General features: G+C 45.1%; 1 protein-coding gene across 6 annotated transcripts in view; it reads right to left on the reverse strand.

Moving 5' to 3' along the window:
* Positions 1 to 22,722, reverse strand: part of TRAPPC9 (trafficking protein particle complex subunit 9) — a 649,394-nt gene that overhangs the window by 481,266 nt on the left and 145,406 nt on the right. For all 6 annotated transcript variants that reach the window (XM_063079205.1, XM_063079204.1, XM_063079202.1 and 3 more), the window contains 2 exons: positions 19,740 to 19,872; positions 13,258 to 13,421 (listed from right to left, as the gene is read on the reverse strand). In XM_063079205.1, coding sequence (XP_062935275.1) covers positions 13,258 to 13,421; positions 19,740 to 19,872 — 297 coding nt within the window. The remainder of the gene's footprint in view (positions 1 to 13,257; positions 13,422 to 19,739; positions 19,873 to 22,722) is intronic.

The raw sequence follows: 22,722 nt of genomic DNA on the forward strand, positions 1-22,722 counted from the left end.
AACATCCCTCCAGTTTAATAAGAGAGAAGCCTTATGAATCCGGCCTGCAAACCCACATGCAGGATTGATCATGCTGAGGACCATGACCCACCCAAGAGAGGGAGGTGTGTTCCAAGCCAATGCAGGATGCTTTCCATGGTGCTGTGTATCAGAGCCAGGCAATAATGTGAATTGGTGACAAGGACAGCCATCAATGGGCAGGTGTGCCACCATTTGAGTTCCCAGACCCAACTCTGCCAGCTGAACAAACTTCTCTGAAGCGGTGGACTAACTCTGTGGCAGCCATGCAAACTGGCAGGTGATCAAAGGCCTAAAAAGGATTTAACCAAGCTAACAAAAAGCTGGTCCAACTAACTGGGTAAGCTCTGCCTCTGCTTTCCACTACCTGTGCTACTTGCAAGGCAGGGCCACTGTGGAGGAAGGAGGAAGGACAGGCCCAGGGAATGGGAGACAATAATTAAAATAACCAGTAAGTACCATCTTCTAACTTCACATCATAGCTGTGTTGTTCCCATGTTATAAAAGAGGCAACTAAAGCTCAGAGTATTTAAGCAACTAACCCAAGGCTAAACAGCTAGTCAGTAACAGAACCAAGAGTCAGAGCCAAGACAGTCAAAGACTGTGCCCTTTCTCTTGTACCATCTGCCTCTCACCCTTTATCTGAAACCATTAACCCAACCAGCACTGTAATCAGACTGGAGAGTATTTACAAGGAAAACCTCATTAGGGTGATATGACATAGAACCTAGAAAAGAGATGGTAGGAGAAAAATGTAATAGGCACATGAGCTTTAGGGTCAGACAAACCTGAATTTGAATCCCAGCACTGCCACCTACTAGCTCTTTGATGTGTGCAGTCACATGTCCCCTGTCATCCCCTGATGCTCCATCAATAGATATAGAATTAGAGTTGTTGTGAAGATAAGACAGCTGCCAAATTAATTAATTCATTAATTAAAATAAATAAGACAGCAGAAAGTCAGCACAGCAACCTGGCACACAGGAACTGGTGGTAACTTACATGGAAGTCCTCGGTAGCCTATGCAGGACCATGACAAGATTTGCTGTTTTCATCCTGCTGCTGCACATTTCGTTCATTCGATGACCATTCACTGCACAGCAACTAACTATCCTCGTGGTAAGTGCTATGCTAGGTTCTGGGGACAGAGAGATCCCTCAAGAGGGCAATGGCCTGGGTGAGGGGTCTCTCACTGTAGGAAGAAACAAATGTGGAGGACAAAGGAGAAGCCCCCAAAAGCTCAGAGCAGATGAGAAATGAGGTTCCTCTCAATCCGAAAATCTCTTTAAAATGCATACCATTACACACAGAACAGGTTCAATAATTGCCAAATTCATTAACTGCCCACATCTGGGGGGCATATAACTAGAAGAAGATTCACTGTCCTAGTGCCTTGGACTAAAAAGTGGACCTGCTGGGGTCCTATACCTGTATGAAAAAACTAATTATTTCAGTTATCAGTCTCATGCCTGAGGAATTTATAACTAGTGTATGGGGGGGAAACTAAATTCAAAAAACTGTAAGTACAGCACTATTCTTGCCTGTTTGGATGGCTCTTCACTTCCAAAAAGCGTTTCAGCTGAGAGATAAACTCTGAAAATGAACTCTGGCATGTCCTCCAGCTCCCCACAGCTGTGGCTGCAGGACACCCAAGGACACAGAGATCAGGAGGCAGTGGTTTGTAATGGAGACGTTACATTAAATACTATCACCTGTGACTTCGACTGGGCCATGGGGCACATGCCAAACACAGCCCAGAAGAAAGAAGGGTGAAGAAACAAATACTGAGTGCTGGGTGCCATTGCTTAAACCACAGCCCCCCGACAGCTCTCCGCTGTGGAGTGCTTCCACAAACCGTACTGTGCTCAGGTCCATATACCATCTTCTGACACCCACACAATGACTCTCTGAATAGGTCCTGCCATTACATCCATTTTACGTTAAGTTGCTCAAAGCCATACAGAAGTGGACGTAGCCAGGATTCAACACTCTGACATACAGTCTACTCCTCAGTATGCTCACTTGCCTAATCCTAAAACAAACCTATGAAGTAGTGCTGTATTTCAATTTTAAGATGTGCACTTTTTCCTCTTTTTGATTTTTTGCATAGGCATGGCACCAAGGACCCCAAACAACTAACTGGGAATTTGATATTCGGAAGCCTCCAGACTGCAGGGCTAGACCCCTTCATTTCTTCTCCCCCTTCCCTGCCTGGCTTAGTCATCTCCCATCCAGGCTCCCAATGAGCTGAACGTGTCAAATCTTACAGTGCTGATCAAAAGGCATTTCACTTTATCTGAAGATCAACCTGTTTTGTAAACTTCTCCAGTGTGACCCCAGAACTGTGCAAAATGCTGAACTACAACAAAGCCACTGCAGTCATGCATACGTGGGGGCATCGAGTTGAATGACTTTCAGTCATTCAGGAACGTTGATGTCTTTGCAGGGAGCACCCCAGTACATCCATCCACTATGCTGAGTCACAGGTGGCATTAATAACACAGGAAGTGCAGTCAGAATCCAGTTCAGCTCACTGAGCATGTCTGACTCCTGCACTAAAGTGTGAGCTCCTCCAGGACAGGGTTCATGTGTTATGTATGCACCTGCACGGCAACTGGTACATAAATGTGATATAAATGTTTGCTTCTTGAACAACACAAAGCCAAGCGAGGTGAGCATTATTGTAACAGAGTAGAGCAAGGCAATGTACGGTAGGAGGGGGCTAACTAATTCTGCCTGAAGGGTCAGAAAAGCTTTCAGGAGGCAGCACGTGGACTGAGCTATGAATGAGGGATAGGATTTGAGATGCACGGAGGATGTCTGGGGGCTAGCAAAGTTCTGAACACATGAAGGTGTGTTCAAAGATGGCCCAAGGGCAGAGCCTGTGGAAGCACAGTCTGCACTCCACAGGGCAGAGACCTGGATCCCACTCACTGGGCGTCCCTGGTGCCCAACACAATGGCCAACATGCAGGAGCTGCTCAGTAAAGCTTGTCAAGAAGCTGAGCAAAAGGATGGACAGCTGATGGCCACGAGGACTGACAAACAAACAAGCAGAGGACCCAGTGGTAGCAAAGGAAAGGAAAACCATGAAGATCGTTCCCCCACTACCTCCACCAGATACATTGTACCTGCTCACCTTTCCCACTACGCTCTGAGACTCATGAGGACAGGGATCACTGTGCTCCTGCTCCCCAAAGCACAGTACCTGAATCAGAGTAGGTACTAGATTAAGCGTTTGTGCAAAAAAGAAAGGAAAGAAGGAAGGTAGGCAGCAAACCATGCAATGAATTTCTTCGAATAGTGGGCTAAGGAACTTGAGCATAGGAAAACTGTTTAAATGTTTAAGAAAGGTGACAAATGAACTGATGTTTTTATAACAATGGTGGCAGTATCAATGACAATAACAACAGCTTACAGGAAGAGCTACTGTATGTTGAACACTTGGTAATGCCAGGTACTGTATTAAATGCTTAACATGTATCACAACAACCAGAAGAGTTATGGAGTACTATCGCCACGATGAGAAACCAGACTGTCCCAGAAGCAAGCAGCTTGGTCCAAGTCATCGGCCAGGAAGTGGCAAAGCCAGGATTCTAACCCAAGTCACTCTGATTCTAAAGACGGTATTGGTCACCATAATAACTAAGTTTAAAACTGAGGGTGGCCTGATCTCGGGAAACCTCCCACGCGTCGGCCTCCCCCACTGGCCCAATCAATGCCAGCCACAGCAGCCTACTCTCAGCTCCATTTCTACTCTGTCCATGCCCAAACATGCAGGTGGGACTTGGTGTGAAAACTGAGAGAAAGACTGAAGAAACTGAGTCCTTTTTCCCCCACTCTGACACACCACTCTTTGACAATGTTAACAGAACCATTTTTCTAGAAGATTTATTTTTAAAACTTTGTCCTGCATTGTCATAATGTTAAAAAAAAAAAAACATAAAAATAGCATAAGAGAAGCAAACAGACCAGGCCAAAGGGCTGGGAAACTCAGCAGGGAGGGTGACTCTCACAGGCTCGCCACTGAAGCCCGTGGGCTGAGAGCTGCACCACAGCAGGCTTCTCTTTGTCAGGAGGGACACGGGAGCCACCACCTGCCCACTGTCAGGGCCGCCAAGGCCTCGCAAGGGGCTTCACACTCTTCCTCCCTGGCTTCCTTCCTGTGTAATGAGAGGATCTGGTGCTGGCTCTAGGGTCTGGTTTCTAGTAACATTTGCCACAGTTTTAGTGCAAGCACGCTCATTCACCCAGGGAACTATTAAATTTCACCATTCCAGAAAAAGTCTGACAACAAGGAGAAAGCTAAGATGGTTTCTGAAACAACTTAGGGGGAAAAAAAGGCACCTGTCTTCCTCCAGTGGGACACGCGTTTCTTGTTTAGTGAGACTTAGCAAGTCTGATGTTCTGGCTTCCAAGACCTCGGCACACCATGGAAGCAAAACCATCTGCTCATCTCCCCACTTACTGGGATGGCAACTTAGCAGTTCCTCCTCACTACCATGTGCCAGGCACCATGGTTGGTACACTGGAGATACTAACGCTTGCTCTGGAACAACCACAGGAGAGAGGGGCTGGATCCCAGTGAGCATCCAGATAAGAACACTGAGCCTCTGCACTCAGTTAACTAGTTCACAACTAGTCACAGCTAATAACTCACAGAGCAGGGGCTGCAAGATTCCAAAACCCACGTTCCTGCCATGACACGAGCTGAAAAGAGGCTGTGCTAGATAACTTACACTGACCAAAGTAACTAGCAACAGCACCAATCAGGAAAGGGGAAGAAAAACTACCCACAAACCAAAGAGTGCACGCACGCACACGCACGCACACACACACACACACACACACACACACACATACACAGAGTGCAAGAGGCTGGGTCCATCACACACACACACTCACTCTCTCTCTCTCTCTCTCTCTCTCTCTCTCAAGCAGCGGAGCACAAGAAGAGGCTGGAAACTGCCTCCTGACCCATCCCCCACCCACAACAAAAGGCCAGTAACTAGCCAGTGTTCAAAATCCCACATTCAGAATCCTACTTGTTGGGAAAATACAGGAAAATGGTCAGGGCCCCTCAGGTGTTCAGAATCTTGCCGAGCATTAAATGTAAATATGGACGTGCGCCCAGGTGTTCCTTGGTTATTGTCTAATGAAATCGCACACGTGCACCCAGGTGTCCTGGGTTATGGACCTAAGTATAAAGGACTAATGGCTCTGATACACAGTGCTTTTCAGAACGCTCCGGGAGGCCACTAGGGTGGCTGTTCCTAGCTCTGAATAAAGCCAATAATTTTTTACCCACGGTTCCCAGGACGTTTTCCTATTACCTAACTCGTAGACCTGCGTGTGAAGGGTTTGTGACCCAGTCTGTACAATGGGCTCGAGGGATCTGTAAGCCCAAGCCCTAGCTTGACACTACGACTGCCAAGTATATAGTATGCTTAGGAAGACGTCTAACGGCACTGCTTATTTTTGTATAAAGTTCTATGGCTTAAGAGTGACATATTCAAACAAGAGGCAAATCCGCTCACAGGGAACAGCTTATTCCCCTTTAATGCCAAATAACCATTTATTTATATCCAAGAAATAGCACAGAGGAAGTTCACAGTACAAAGAAGACTTTTCTGTAGCCACAGCATTACGGAAAGCTGAATAGCTTAGTCATCTGATTTAATACTGTTTGCACACCTCAAAAGTGGGCCTTTCTGTTTCTATTTCTTCATTACTGTGGTACAGAATAAAATGTCAAAAGGCTTTTCAAAATCCTGTACAATGATATGCTGTCAGGAATAACAAGAGAAATGGAAATCAATACTATAGCATATGTCACTAATTTCTCCCCTCGTGAAATTTAGTTTCAGATATAACAGTCATTAATTTAATTCTAGAGTTTAGTGCTATTGAGTAAAATTGGTTATCTTACATTGATTATAACAGAGAAAATTGTTACTATGGACCTACGACATTTGAGAAGCCATTGATATTTACTTCTAATTGCAGAGAGGCTGTACTACAACATTCAAGAGAAAAGTAAGGAATAAAGAGAATCTCACCTGAAAACTTTCATGAATTTTTAACTACACCAATATGGAGTTGTCACTTTTCATTAAAAAAATTACACTAGAAGAATGAAGAAACTGAGGGGTGTGTATGCGCATTTATAAATATTTGTATTTGCATGCACACGCATACACGTATCTTAGAACATTAATGGAAAAGCTAATACAGTAAGTTTATTTTTAATTTGGGCTTTATCATAAGCAAAGGTGGGAGTTTACATCTTTCACAACCTACAAATGAAGACTTGCCTACAAGTGAATTGTAATTAGAATGATTACATGATATGGCTAGGTAATCTTCATCTTGAAATGGGGAAGATTATAAATACTCATCTCTGTGTTGAGAACTTGCAGACATGCTTGCCCCATAAAAGCCCAAATGACAGTCTAGGCTCCTGAGAGGCCCACAAAGGCCTGTCGGACACTTAATATCACTGATCCTTACCATATACTTAAAATACAAAAGGATTATGAAAGGAGTGTGTAATACAACAGATGGGTACGGGAGGAATTAGTAAAGGGACACAAAAAACGATGATAACGTATGATGTTGAATATACTAATTATCCTGATATGGCCATAACATATTGCACACAGGTATTGGTAGTCAAATCTGTACTCCACAGATATGCACAATCAACTACGTTACAAAAAAAATAAGTAAAATTAAAAATAAGTCAGGAAAGCAAGGAAAATAGGGGACGGGGGACAAAACAAGAAACTTTCCTTATCTGAGGGTTGGTATCTGAGGAAAAAGGGTTTATTCAGAGATGAATGAAGACATATGCAGAGACTTGAGGGGCCCTGACAAGACTCTGGGTGCCTAAGGAAGAGACGCAGGGCCCACAGGCACACTCTTGCATGCCTGGGACCAAGCACGCAGACTCGGTCTGCAGAAACAGGGGATGCACCAAGAAGAATCGTTACTCTTAAAGCAAATGTGAATTAAGTACTTTGGTTCTCAATGTTGTTGCGAGAGCTTTGCATGTCCTGCATAACACTTCACCCTCATGAGACCCTGTGCAGTTGGTACTGGTGTTAATCCTTGTTGAGCACCTACTGTGTGGCAAGCACAGTTCTCAGTTCTTAGGCACTAAGGATGTAGCAGTGAAACAAAAGGACCACCACCACCCCCACCCACAAAAACATCTTACGTTTGTTGGGATTATTTCATGAGAAAAAATTACATAAAGTACCACTCGCCTGGCACATGGAGAACTCTTAGAAGTAAAAGCTATTGCTACTATTGAAATATGAAATAACTCTAGTAGCAATACAAGGAAAGTAAAATGAGAACCCAGAGAAGGGAGAATTTAACTCCATATGGCAACGTTTCATGGAGTATACCTTTAAGAGACCTTTACAGCTCAACTCAATGGGCTTAAAATAAAGATGATGCGAAAATGGAACTAGATGTTACTTAACATCCACAGCTGCATACTATGTGGTCTCTGCTCCCCTCGCCGCTGCAACATGTAATGCTTGCTCACACTCCCAGCTGAAGACACTTTACCATATTCCCACACAGAGCAGGTCATCTATCCACCCTGACAGCATTTCAGCTCTGCAGAACATAAGTGACAGGAATTACTCCTTTTGTGTATTTTGGAAGCAGATGGTTTGTTTTCATTAATTTAATTCCACGTGTAAATGTATTGCAACTTGGGAGAGAATTAAAAAAGAATGATAGTTTTAATTTTTCACTTGCAACCATGTTGTTTGGAAAATGGCCATACCATGATATACATTACATGTTTGTCTTTCTTCTGCCCTCACAATTAAGGGTAAAGATACTGGAGCTGAAAATTAGGTGGCCACAGTTCTGGCCCTGGTTCCTTGCGAACCAGCTGTGTGACCTCAGACAGGTCACGAACCTCTGCTGCTTCTACTTTCCCTGTCCGTAAAGTAAGGTTAGTAATGCTTGCCCTCTCCATCCAAGGACTGACGAGAGGGGGCACTGAACAGAAATAAGCACAGAAAAACTCATATTGATCAAAACCCATCAAATGATACACTTATGGCTTATCCATTTCACTGCACATATGCTTTACAAACACATTGAACTCTAATTAATCACATGCATGCTGAAGCATTTAGGGGTAAAACATACTAAAATCTGCAACTTACTTTAAACTGCATTAAAAAATGCAGATGAATTAATAGATAGGAGGCTGGACAGATATGTGATAAAGCAAATATAGCAAAATGTTCACTTTAGAACCTAGATAGTAGGCATAAGTGTATTTACTAAAAAATGCTTTCAACTCTTCTGGATGTCTGAATATTTTTATAATAAAAGGTAGGGGAGGGAGGGGTGGGCTCATACAAAGAATGAGTTCAAAGGCATAAGGAACACCAGAGGCTAAGATAGCCTAGAAAGGCGAGACAGAAGCTGGATCTTGAAAAAACAAAGCAGCAGCTGAAGGTCTTTCCAGGGAGGAAGAAGAGTCTGAGCAAAAGAGCAGAGGCCATGACGGACACGAAGTGGACATGGAGAGCAGAGCAGCTGAGAGGAGCCACGCAACCCGCTAGATATTTCAAATTCATTTATTTCACCCACTCACCAGCAAGGGTGACAGGCATACTCCCATTAGCCTCATTCTATAAATGCAAAAACGGCTTTCCATCAACAAAGCCTCGGTACTAGGCACCTACTATGAGCCAGGCCCTGGTGACAAAGGAGAAAACCCAGTTGCTGCCTCTGAGAGATGCAGACCCTGGTTGGAGAGAGAGAGCAGTGAGCAAGCAGTCACAGCACGCCACGGTACAGGCCACTGCAGTGATACCTTAGGGCACTCTGAGACAACACAGGAGGGGACCCAAGAGCCCGGTCTCAGCAAGGCTTTCCAGAAGTCACAAGTAAGCAGAAACACAAAGGATAAACAACTGAACTTGAGGAGGCGAAAGGGTAGGAGCAGAAGTTAGCAAGTTGAGTTCTAGGGAGACAAAACGGTTTATCCCAAAGTGGAGAAGAGACAGCATGGACGTTCAGGAAACCGACATTCGTTCCTACGGCCAGTGTAACTAGTGTTTAAGGGGAGAGGGAAAGGTGAGCTGAAGCACTGGACAGAGGCGAGGCCACACAGGGCTTGGGCACCAGGGACAACAGGGAGCTGTCAAGGATGTCCAAAGCGGAGAAATAGGTGAGGATTTGTGCTTCAGAAAGAACAAGCAGTTTTGTAATGAATGATGGACACACCATTTAGGTTTATATAAAAGAAGGAAAAAATATTTTCCAGTCACTAAGCTGTGAAGGCAAAGTAAATTACAGGAGATGTGAAAAGATTTTACCATACTGACTATAATTTTATATCATTCAATATTAGCTTGCTTGTTCAAACATCAAACCCTATAACCAATCAATTAAATTCAGAGTACTGGATGAAGGTATTCTAAGTCAGAAAGGCATTTTCTACCTAATCCATATGTATTTGGTCCCAATATTGGGGTGGGGTGGGGAGGAGAGGGGGCGGACAGAGAAAAGAATTAAATTAAGGTAGCTAATATCATTAAATTTCCCAAAGACTAAGAGTACACAAAGTTTTAAAAATAAGACACAAAAAGAAACATTTTTTAAAAATGATTTAAATGAACCATATTAAAATTAAGAACTTCTGTTCCTCCAAAGACACCATTAAGAGAGTAAAGGCAAAGAAACTATAGAGAGAAGATATTCATGCACATTTCCAGCAAAGGGCTCATGCCCAGAATACATATAAAGAAGCCACACAAGTCAAGAGAGGGGCAGGCAGAGAAAAAGGAGAAGGGGGGGGAGAAAAAGAAGACGAGAGGAGAGAGGACAGGGAAGAGAGAGAAAAGAAGACACGCAATGGGGAAAAGGGAAAAGGGCCGTACAAAGGAAGATATCCAAGTGGCCAAACTCATAGGAAAGGTGCTCAGCTCCACCAGTCACCAGGGCAATGCAAAATAAAACCCCCATGTTATACCATTACACCCTGCCCTCACCACCAGAATGGATAACGTAACCTCAAAGACCAAGTAAAAACAAATGAAATGAGTCTATGCCATTAGAAGTCACACAGTGGCTAGCCTTAGGCAGAGAAGTGGGTAAACACTCGATGCACAAAATTTCAGTCCTCATGACAGCTCACCAGGTGGTGTCTGTGGCAATGGCAAGTCATGGTGATGATGGTGGTGGCAGCGATAATGGTGATGTTGGGGATGCTGGTGGTGGTGGTGACAGTGGCGGTGACAGTGGTGATGATGGTAGCGTTGGTGATGGTGACGGTGGTGGCAATAGAATTAATAGCAACTAACAAATCTAAGTGCTTATAATACACTGTTCCTAGAACTTTGCAAATATTATCTCACTTCATTCTCGGAATATTCCTATGACGTACGTACTACTGTTAGTGCTATCTTACAGAAGAGGAAAACGGCACAAGAGGTTAAATTACTTGCCCAAGGTAATACACAGCTAGTAAGTGACAGCCAGGATTTGAAGCCAGGCAGCATTTTCCAGTGAGGAAAATGAAGCACAATACAGAGGGTGCACTGCAAAGTGGACCGACAGCACCTGCCAGATATCACCACTCCTCAGAGGTCTGGGTCCTCTGAGCTCAGAGACCCCAGCACCAGGAGCCAGGGCCGCTCCTCAGAGGCCTGGGTTTCTGCTGCCAAGTACTTCCTCTAAGCTCCTAGGCTTCACCATCCCCAACCTCTTCCCATTTGTCCCAGCTCTAAGACAGCAGCTGCCTCCTCCCACGGCTACCTCTGTGTTACCTCAGAGTTCTCTTTTACCCGTCAGTCATCCAGGCGCTTTACTCGCAGTTGACAATGGCTCATTGTAGTTTGTCCTGTCCCAGTGGCTGGTGCGTCTGTCTCCTCCTGGCCCTGGGCTGACATGAGGAGGGACCTGGCACATGACAGTGTGATCTGGCTTTGCTTGCGCTGCTTGTCCGTCCGCTAGTTCCCGAATCCCAGAAGCAGGCATCCCCAGGTTTTATTGTTCAAAAAGTGGACGAGGCTCACACAGAAGCTCTTCAGACACGGGTTCTCTGGCCCGTGAGCCCCATCGCCTCCCCCCTCCCCATCTCCTGCCCCACCTCTCTTGGCCAGAGGCCTGGTACAGAAAAGAGACCCTACAGCACCCCTGCTGCTCGGGGGGCCCGCCCAGGCCCCTTCGTCTTGTTCTCATCATTTGGGTACTTTCGGGTGCTGGGTTGCCTTCTCTTAGGGAAAACCTTTTCCTGACAAAGTCCTACAAGAGCCCAGCTTCTTCCCTCCTCCACCCGCACTCAGACCCACTTCTACACTCGTAGCCGACAGTTCGTTCTTTGGGGTTGAAATCATTTCCTTGTTTCACGGGGAGTGATTTTATTTTCACTGTTTTTTCATATTTTGTTATTTGGGGGAGAATTCAAGAGAAAAAAAGCAGAATAAAAATGCCTCCCTTCTGCCACCTTTGATCAGAAACCATGCCATGTTAACAACTACCAGTGGGATCCTGCAGTAGATCCCAAATCCCCAGGGGACGCAGTCACCTCCCCACCACATTCTTGGGGGCAGAAGTGAAGCCTTAGAGGAGTCCCAAGAACCACTCTGAGGGGCAGGGTGGGGAGAGGAACCCATCCAACTTTTATTTTTAGTAACTATTTGGCATATACCAATTTGTCTCTATGACCTTACTCAATAAGAAAAAAACATATATATAAAAATATATGTATATACGTTAGTTCCACATTCCATAATGTGTGATAGGCACCAAAGGGAAAAAGGAAGAAAATAACACAAACAAAGGAAGGATTCAAGATCAGAAGAAATAAAATCAGTTGTGTACTGACAACCTACAACTGACTTCCTGCTCTGTCCCCACTACCTACTCTGGGCACACCCAAGCTCCTGAGCAAGAGTGAGAGCAGATGACACACGCTGCACAGCTGGCTGCTCAGTGGCTCCAACTCCACGACTTGCATTGATCAGTAGAAGAATAAGCCTTAGTTGTTCCCCATGCAAGGCTCCTTCCAGGAGAGGATCAAACATGGACAACAGGCCAGATAATGCAGATGTGCAGAAATGTGTTTCACTTCCTATGCACACGATTTCCATCAAAATCAGTAGGAGAAACATGGTAATACAAGACACCCTGAAATTCTCCAGAGTACTACAAGCTCATATTAACCCTCTCATGACATAATTCTTTGCATGCAAATTCTCCCAAACTCATCCCTGGGCTTCCTTCAAGCTGGAACTACCCAGATAGCTGTGGCTCTACCTCTAATAAATGTCCCTTTGTTTGGTCTTTCCCATTGTAATGTCATTAACACGAGGAGGGAGCCCTCAGCCAGGGAGTAATGTGTGATCAGCACATCCTTTACCAGAGACTTAAGCAGAACCCATCAACTCTCACTGCATGCCAGGTTCACCTCACCCCTACGTCAAAAGCATGTGAACACCCCAAAGTTCTGCTGGCTTCTTTCCCTCTTTTTCTTTGTCTGGTCTCTCTGGCCTGTATAATTTCTCCAAATTTATTAAACTACCTGATTTTATTCCCACTTACTACTCTCGATACCTTTCTCTCCTCCTATACAGTACATGCCCCTTGGATCAACACTGCTCACTAGGCTCTAACATGCTAGACACTCTGCCATACTCTACCTTGTGCCACTCAGAACAACTTTACAGCATAAGTACTACCTGCCCTTTTTACCCATAAAGAAACTGAGGCATGTAATGACAGTTTCCTAAGGACAAATAGCTAGTAAACGGTGAAGCCAAAATTTCCACCCAGGTCTCATGACCCCAAGCTATGTGCGCCACAGAACCAGGAAACACACCACCCACCCTTAAGAGGGAGCCGACAGGCTCTGAGTGCTGAGCCATAATGAACCCTACTAGGCTGGATGCGTCAAGGGGTGGCTCCCAGACAGTAACGCTCTGAGCCTGCTAATGTTTCTCTCTCATTTGTTCATTCAGTTTTGCTGAGGATCTGATCCATGTTAAGACCTGGTAAGGAGCACCAGGGGTACAAAGGCATGGGCTTTGTCCCATCATTTTCTTTCGTGTATTCTTCATGCATAACTGCTATGCCGCTGTCATGATGGCTCCACGTTAAAAGTGGGAGGAAATTTTCCGAACGCTAGTTATTTATAGCATCTCTTCTGCAAGGAAACAATATAAACATTCTTTGGGTCAAACCTGCATAAAATACCTACCTTTGGTGGTGAGAATTTTTGAGGTGACTTCCAGTTTCTCCAAGGGTTCCATTCCAATATTTTCCAATTTAACGATAAGTTGCTGAGTTTCTCCATTGTAAAGCTGGACAGACACATTAGTAGATATTTCATCACCAGAAGAAGGTTGCAATGAATGTGCAGATCTAAAATAATAGTAATAATAAGAGTAAATTTAAAGAAGAGAAAGAGAAAAGAAACCAATGGCATTTTAAAACTATTCAGATAAAAGAATCATCACACTCATGCATTTCAGAAATAGGGGCTAGGAAACCTTGGCTTTAGACATGGAATTCAGTCCCTAGCTGTGCAGAAGAGAAAGTGAACTGCCACGTATACCAAGTGCTTTCCCCACATACACGTCTGGGTCTTTGCATGTTATAAACGTGATCACCCTCACTCAGCCTTAGTTTCTCATGCGTATGTGAAACATAAAAATACTTAATTACTGGATTATGGATGGCAAAAATTAAACAATGAATTAATTCAAATGAACCATGAGGGTGTTGATCTCTCAAAATCTAAAAAATGTCATGCTCAGAATTGCCCTGGGAAAATCCATAGGTTTAAGAGGAAAACTTATATGAACCATCCCAACTAATACCATGAAAACTAGAGCCAAAGAGAAATTTAAAGTATATACAACAGACTCCATCCCACAGGTAAAAGCTATGAGCAATGCCCATGAACACCTGACGTGACACAGGGCAGCTTGGCTGCACCCTGGGGTCCGCCCGTGCACTGGTCAGGACAGACCCTGGCAGCCCCAGAAAGCCTGAGTTCTACTGACTTTAACTGAATCCACAATGCTAATTACCCTGGTTGTTTCCTTTCCAACCCACAGCAAACAGACTGCTGGGCAAGGAAGTCATTGGTAACCACAGGAAAAGGCTTTTGGTAACACAATGGAGACAAAAGCCAGCTGACAATGAATAGAGGCGTGCATGTAGGTGAGGTTGAAACATATGCACAATTCTCCAGAGAAGGCCAGCCACAAAAGAAAGAGGGGAGCTAGAAGTCATCAGAGGGGGAAAGGGTCAATGTTTTTCCTGGGAACTGAAGGGTTTATCTAGTACCCCACTACCTCTTTCCTGTATCTGAAGGATACAGAGAGCCACAATCAGTCTAATGTACAAGAGCCAGCATCGTGTGCTTAATTGAGCCAGAAATAGGTCACGAAGTCAAGTAAGTGGACTCAGAGCCATGCCACCCCAGCAAATATCCAGCAGCCTCTCTGATGAGCACCTCAGTCTAGCTCTGCCCCAGTCACAGCACAGAGGCACAGAGTCAGACCCAAGTCCTGTTTCTCATGCCACAGGACAGCTGCATATGCCCACAAAGTTCTGGTCCAAAGAGCAGTAAAGAATGCTCCAGATAGCGAAGGCCTCACACCTCTGCTGTCGACGATGTTGAAAATAAGTCAGGCATATTGAGCCAGTCACGCACTTCCTGGGGCCTCTGGTCCCAGACTCTGATAGAGCAACTTTTATATCCAAACCAAATTTTCAGAAAATAATAGCATAATGAATCAAGGTGAATTCCTTTGCATTTTAATATCTTTAATGTTGTTCATGAGTCAGGTAATAAACTTTCTCTGTCAAGGAAGAAACACTGACTCATGTCCTCACTATAAATAACTTCTTTCCATCTTTTAACATGCAGTCCTTCTCAGGCAAAAGCTGTTTGTAGTCAACATGAAAAAATAAAACACGGCCAAGATTAATTACTTTGTGTTTCAAACCACAAGGTGCCAAGGCCCTCTCGTGCTGTGGGGAGAGCAGGAAGGAATGGGGTGCCCACAGTGGAGGAGCAATGTGGCCACAGGACCTAGCCCTGACGCAGGTAGATGACTGTCCCAAAGCACAGTGTCCCATGCCTCATGAGCAGAGGAGCTTGGTGACAATCGAGGTGGCACTGAAAGGGGGCTGAGTCCTGGGCAAGCCATAGCACTAGGAAAGTAATAGTAGAGACTCCCACACAGACCAAGGTAAGGCCCCCAGGGAGGGGCTGAAGAGGCAGGCAAAGGGGTGAAGTCCAGTTTCCTGCGAGAAGACAGGGCAGATCTGCTCAGAGGAACTCCAGTGTTGGAACGTGGGTTTACCTGGCAAACCTTGCAAGGTAGGTATGAGGTCTATGCCAACGAAACCCTCTTTTTTAAGGATATGGCCCCTAATAGGTTGTAAATCAGCTTCAGGACTGAGGATGCAAGACAGAGCCATCGGTGCCTGCAGCCACGACATCCAGGACTCCAAACCTCACCAGAGCCTCCCACCCAAAACCCCTCTGCGCCCCTTCAGACAAGGCTCAACACCAAGGCCCAGGGTTCGATCCCCATACTGGCCAGCTGCTCCAAAAAAACAAAAGAGGCTCCTCTATGCCTCTGAGCGATACTATCCCTTCACACTTCCCCTCCAGGAATGACGCTGCTTCTGCCTACCACCTTTCCAGCCCTCTTCATTTCCTCCTCACACTTCAGAAGTCAGCTATGCTGGTGCCTAGGCTTAAGATGCCACGTTCACCTACAGGCCTCCCTCGCATCCCCTGAGCACTTTGTGAGCAGAGCTACCCTCTGTGCAGCACTGGCCTCCCTGCCTCCGCACCGGACCAAAAGCCATCTCAAGGCAAGGACGATATTTTTATATCTGTGCTACCAGCTCCTAGCCAGATACCTAGCACATAGTAGGCATTCATTAAATATGTATTGAACAAATTAATAATCATTTCAAATATGAGCCACCTTACAACACAGAAAAGCATCCTAGCAGCAATGGACACAGGCCAGGGACCAGGACCCACTGCAGCAAACCTAATGGCTACCTCCCAGGTGCCTCGCCCTGGGTAGCACATCCCAACACTGGCTGCCTGGCCCCTGAAAAGGCAGGACCACCCAACAATGCATCTGCACACATCAGCCTCAGGCCATGGACCCCTAGCCTCAGCCCCTGCTGCCAGTGCACGAGGCACCCCGCCCACCAGCTCCGTTGCAGAGCCAGGGACTCGGGCCTGGCTCTCTACCTCATCCCACCCACTTCCCACAGGCCTCTGCTCCTCTGCGCATCTCCTCTGCATGGAGGCTTCTCTTGGGAAACTCCCTGCAAAGTAGGACTTGCCATCTTACCCCGCTTTCTCTCTCTACGGATCTGCCTTTTCTGGACACTTCACCTTCCTCTGCTTAGTTTTTTATCACAGCGTTCAGTTCTTCTTCACTGTAATGTATATTTGTTCATTTATTTAGCTGCCATGCTGTTCCCTCTTCTCAGCATACTTTACCTGGCTTTATTTTCCGAACACTTTTTGTGAATCTTGTAAGACCCAATTTAAATATCACATTCTCTATGAAGCCTTCCTAAATTCCAAAAGGGAGAGGCAACCTCTCCTCCTCTCACTTTCATATTACAGCAGCAGTGGGAAAATTTGACTAACGTGAGTCTGACTATCTCCCCTCCAGACTGTGAGCTCGTATACGGGGTGAGGCTTAGGTCAGGGATATTTTTATTAATTGCTCGTCCTATAGCACATGGCCTAAAGTGCATGGTAGGTATCAATAAATGCTTGTGACTGAATTTGATGAATCAGTCACAGGGGCATTTATATAGATTAATTACAGTCAACACTCACCTAAAGAATAGTCACGTTACAGAAAATCACTTTAGAAAAATATACACATTATATACAATTTTTTAAAATAAGAAATAGCCAACACTTTAACTCCAAGTCGATTCAATGACTCTGGGAAGTCCCTCCCTAGCACCTGGACTCTCCGTAGGAATGAGCCCCAGCAGCCTCTCTGCACCTGTGATCACGCTCCGCAGAAGCCGGCCACATGCCTTCTCATCACCAGATAGCACATGTGCGTCCCCTGCTCCAAAGTGCACCCACAAGACAATAAAAATGGAAGGCGATGGGCAGAACCTCTGGAAGCTCTTCTAAGAGGAGGAAAGGAGGGAAGCACAGAGCAACTGCCAGACTGTTTTCTTCACTGGTCCTTTCTGGTAAGAGCCTTTCCCTGCGTGCCTGTCCCCAGGCCATCCCTGTCTTTCACTGGGCTGCTGACTGAGGGCTGCTAAGCGTGGAACAGACACTATGCTGTCTCCTTATGGCCACATCTCCCATGGCCCACTTTGAGTTTTTGTTCACATGGCCGGTGCTCCATACAAGCCCATGAGAACATGCCTTAAAACTGCAGGCTGAGGCCTGTGTCCCCCCTAACCCGTATCCACTGGGCGCGACAGTACTACAGACAACAGCAGGGGACGTGGCGGGCAAAGCCTTAGCAGGAAGTCTGCAGGTTTGGCTGTTCAAGCCAACGTGCTCCAAGGTAGTCTGTGCCCAGGGAGCCCCAGATACCCAGTTTTAAAATATTTCCATCACCCCAAAGAGATACACTGGACATACTTGCAATCAATCCCCACTCCTACCCCAGCCAAGGCAACCACTGATCTGCTTTCTGTCTCTATGGATCTGCCTTTTCTGGTCATTTCATACAAAAAGAATCATATACTGTGTGGCCTTTTGCATCTGGTTCTGCCACTTAGCTTAACATTTCTGAGATTCACCTATATTGGAGCATGTATCAAGAGTTCATTCATTTTTATTGCTGAGTAATATTCCACTGTATGGATTACATTTTGTTTATCCATTAATCAGTTGATGAACATTTGGGTCCTTGCCACTTTTTGATTATTATGAATAATACTGCTATGAACATTCATGTGCAATTTTTTTTTGCCAATATATGTTTTCATTTGTCTTGGTTACCTACCTAGGAGTGGAATTGTTGGGTCATATGGTAAATTTCTGTTTAACTTTTTCAGAAACTGCCACAGTACAGTAGTGTTTTCGAAATGGATGTACCATTTGACACTCCCATCAGCCGGGCCTGAGGACCCAGCTTGCACACCAGCACACACCTACTGCCACTGTCTACCTCTTGATCCCAGCCACCCTAGTGGGGGTGAACTGGAATCTCTGTGGTACCAGTTCACAAAGACTAAAGAGGTTGAGCGCCCTTCCAGGCTGCTTATTAGTATCCGTATATCTTTTGTGGTAAAATATCTATTCAAAACTTTGGCCAACTTTTTAATTAAGTTGTCTTATTATTGAGTTTTAAGCGTTCCATATATAAATACAAGCTCTTTATCAGATATATAATGTACAAATATTTTCTTCCAGATTGTGACTTGTCTTTCATTTTCTTAATGGTGTCTTTGGAAGCTCAAAGGTTTTTAATTTTGATGAAGTCCACTTTACCAATGTTTTATTTTATGGATTTTGCTTTTGGTGCCACATCACAGAATTCTTCGCCCAACCCAAGGTCATGACAATTTTCTCCCATTTTCTTCTAAAAGTTTTATACTTTTAGCTCCTACAATCTGGTATATGATCCCTTTTGAGTTAATTTTTTCTGTTTCATTCCCCTATCTCTGCGCCCTTTGTCGGGGAACTGCTCCACCTGGCCCTGCACAGGGCCAGCTCCTCCTCTCTCCCATCACTGCCTCCTGGAAGAAGCCCTCCCTGAAGCCCTGTGACCTCCCCCAGCAGAGTCCTGACCACAGCACACGGCGACGGTTTGGCTACTTGTCCCTCTCTCTCACTTGACAGAACTTCATGTGAGGACAGACGCCAGGACTGCCATGGTCACGGTTTTAGCCCTAGCACCAAGCACAGCGCCTGGCAAATGAAAAGGGTCCATTAAACCTATGAACGGGCTTCAAAAACATTTCAAAAAAACCTAAGATACATTTTATTAAAATGGCCAAAAGGATATCCATTAAGTGTTATTCATAAGAGCAAAAACTGAGAGTATCCCAAATGGTAGTAGCATGGAAATGAATGGTGATGCAGTTTTGAGATTTCTTTACTAAAGATGGACTATTTTTGAAGCAATTAAAATTGAATTTTTTTTAAGAATTTGTAAAAGTGTGAAGAAAAGCTTATGTCATTATGCAAAAAGTAATTTATGATACTATATATGATATCATACATTCTCAACTATTCAAATATGTATTTTTTAAAAAGGATGGATAAAACATGGGAAGAAAATACCACAAACATATATAGTAATTGCTTCTGGGACTACTGAGATTTATTTCCCTTTCTTCTTTATGCCCTTCTATAATGCTAAAAAAAAGCAAGACGAAAAAACAAGAAAATTATTTTTTAAAAGGTAAGAATTTTTCTTTAATTCCCTAATATTATTTTTCAAAAAAATTGATTCCAAATGCTAATTTCAGTTTTGTTCTGATCTTGGTAAGAAAGATTTCAGCTTTGTTCCAATCCACTTTAAGCAAAGCGTATCGACTACTGGTTATCTTAAAGAAATCCTTCATCCATATTCTGGTCATAAGAATTACAGATTAATTCAGATTCTCTGTGCCATTAAAAAAAAAATGTGTAACTAAAAAATACTCATAAAAGCCAGTTCTGGTCAACGATCAGACGCCGGTGCTCTTTGTGCGTGCTACCTGGGCAGAGAAGTACTGATCTGCAGTCTTGGCAAAGCAGGAATGACTTCAACCGTGGAGCCACTGGTTTTTATTCCTGGGAGATGATCCAGCAAACAGTCACTGAAGACACCAAAGACCGTGGTGTGGTAACCTGGAACACAAACAAAACCTTCATGCCACCTGCCACGGCTTGTGTCTCGTGCCCACGGCCAAAGGAGAGAAAAGAGCATGGGGCTCCTCTTCCCGAGACCTGGGTTCAGATGCTAACCCTGTCACTGCCAGTTCTCACCCACAGCTTCCGCCCTCAACCCCACAGACCTCCAGTGTCCTTGTATGCAACGGATGTAACAGCACCTATATTCCTATTTCACAAGGCTGAGTCCAAGTGAAAGAGTATATGTGAAAGTCCTTATAAACTACAAATCTCCGCACAACTTAATAATCAGTATCTCATCCTTCTACTGATTTGCTTTTCAGATTTATCCTCCTCTAAAATGAGAATGATAGTTAGTATTCCTTTCCAGGACATAATGTGACTTAATGAGTATTTGAAAAATGCTTTGAAACCTTCTGTTGAGAGAGGAAAGTTCAAGAGCCAATTACTGTCATTACAGCTGCTATGTGATAAGGCAAACCTGCTGTGTGTGTACGAGTACGGTGATTTAAGATTAGCAAATTTTCCATGCCAAAAAAAAAAAAAAAAGTCCATTGGTTAGATAAGCACTTGAAATTGTTTAAGCAAAGCTTTAAGATGGCTTTTGAAATTTCAAGAGATAGTTATTATAAACAACATTCGCTGTGTAACAAAACTAAACAATATCCAATGGCTAGATGCCTAGGGTGACAGTCTCTCCGCATTCACATTAAACTGTTGCCTGCTAAACACAGAAGCCAGCCATTGCCTCCAGGGCAGGTCAGGGCCCGCACACAGCCTCATCAGCTCTCTCCCTCACCTTCTGCCAGCTTCAAGCTGCTCTCTCAGCGTAACTCCAATTCTCAGCACCCACATCCCCTCCTTTCTCAAGTATGTTGCTTCAAAGACTTCTTTTACTGGCAAATATTTTCCTCCCCAGAAACCCACATCTGGCACTAATGCAACTCATAATTTTCTTTCAATAAAACCTGATATGTTGTGGTTTTGTTTGCTAAGCAACCATTATTTTACAATGTTTAATTAAAGTCGTTTTCTTTTCCTTACCCACTGCTGAAAATAACTGCCCCATTAACTCAAAGTCTGATAACAAACACTTGGGGTTGGCACACTGTCATGTCTGTTAACACAGAGTCAGCCTTTCTAACTTTGTGCATAAAGCATGCCAAAAATGAACACTAACTAGTCTGTACCAGGGATAAACAACTAAGAAATTTGTTACAAGTTAGTGTTACTCTGAGTCAAGGCCTTCAATCCTAATCGTTTCCCCTCTCATCGATCTCCTTGGCTTCGATCTCCAGCCACGGCTATGGTCCTGCCTTTGTCATTTTCTACCTGGACTGTCGCTGAAGCTTCATGATTGGTCTCCCTGCCTCTAGTCCTTCCCATCTCCAGCCCCAACTCCACACCGCACGCACCTGCAGGATGGCTCTGAACTGCCCATCTGACCAGTCTCTACTCAAATAAGGCAGCAGCCCCCACAGCCCTCCAGAGAACAATCTACAGGCCCCTCTACCTCTGCCCTCTGTCTATCTGCCAGCCTCGTCACTATCACGCCCTGCCTTGGACGACCTACTCTGACCACCCTAGTTCTCCCAAATGTACCATGTTCTTTTTCACCACTAATCTTGGACAAGTGGTTCTTTCTGCCTGGACTACCTTCCTACACCCTATTTACTGCCCCACTAACCCTCCTACTGCCCACCCCGTTCTTTTGGATAATTCCTAGCTGGCCTTTAGGATCAGGGTCGCTTACCGTGAGAGGCCTCTGCGGACACTCTGTGTTCCCACACGCCAGCCGTGTGCATAGCTCCACCTCAGCACCTGCTTCAACACACCCTAACCAGCTCGCCTGACAGTGAGTGCCCTTTCCCAGTGAATGTTTGTCCTTTCAGCCAACAAATACATACTGAAGACCTATTATGTGCACTAGGCACTGAGGGTGCAGCTGAACAAGACAGACAAAGCCACGAAGGCAAAGGCTCTCAAGGAATCCATCACACAGTGGCATGAAGGAGGGAAGCATGCAGAGTATTAAGGGAACACAGCACAAGAGACCTAAGTCAGCACAAACCCACTGAGGAAGGTCTCCAGGAGGAAAGGGAGCCTAGGCTATGAACTGAAGGAAGTTGGGGCTGGTCAGGTTCAGAAGCGATCGAACAGAGGCTCAGAAGGCAGGGAGCACTTTCAGAATAGAGAGGTCTTAAGAGACCAAAGTGTAACTGAGCAGGAGGGAAGGGGCAGAGAGGAGGCTGCAGAGGTGAGCAGTGGCCAGATCACACAGAGCTCCAAAACCATGCTAAGGAATTCAGCCTTGATAACAAGGGCAGGCGAAGGCCCAAGGCTTCCCGTCAAGGGATGACAGGGGCAGATCTGCACTGCAGCAAGATCACGTGGCTGCAGAATGGAAGATGGGTTTCTCAGCCAGCAAGCCTGGAGGCAGAAATACCAATACTAATGCTTCTGTGAGACACCATATAAGAGACAGTCATGCTCTGCAAGACAGGAAGTGGCCATTCTCATGGAGTATTGATGAAAAGTCACTAGGGATGGGATGTGGGTGTGTGGCAGACAGGGGCAAGTGCAGGATGATCCCATGAACCATGTCGGACAACTGGCTGGTGGTGAGCCTGTGCTGAGATGCGACACGAGGAGAGAGGCTCCCGGGAAGGGGAGGCAGTGCCTTCTGGTCTGGACCTGTTGTATGTGTAATGCCCACGAGACACCCAGGGACATGTAGAGGTGCAGGTCTGGGAAGGGGATCTAGCCCTATGAATCATCAGTGTGTCAATGGGATTGATGGGATCACCTAAGATCGCTCGTTGAGAAGGAAGAGGAGGGGAAAAAGAG

The sequence above is a fragment of the Cynocephalus volans genome, chromosome 15, assembly GCF_027409185.1.
Source record: "Cynocephalus volans isolate mCynVol1 chromosome 15, mCynVol1.pri, whole genome shotgun sequence".
Lineage (NCBI taxonomy): Eukaryota > Metazoa > Chordata > Mammalia > Dermoptera > Cynocephalidae > Cynocephalus > Cynocephalus volans.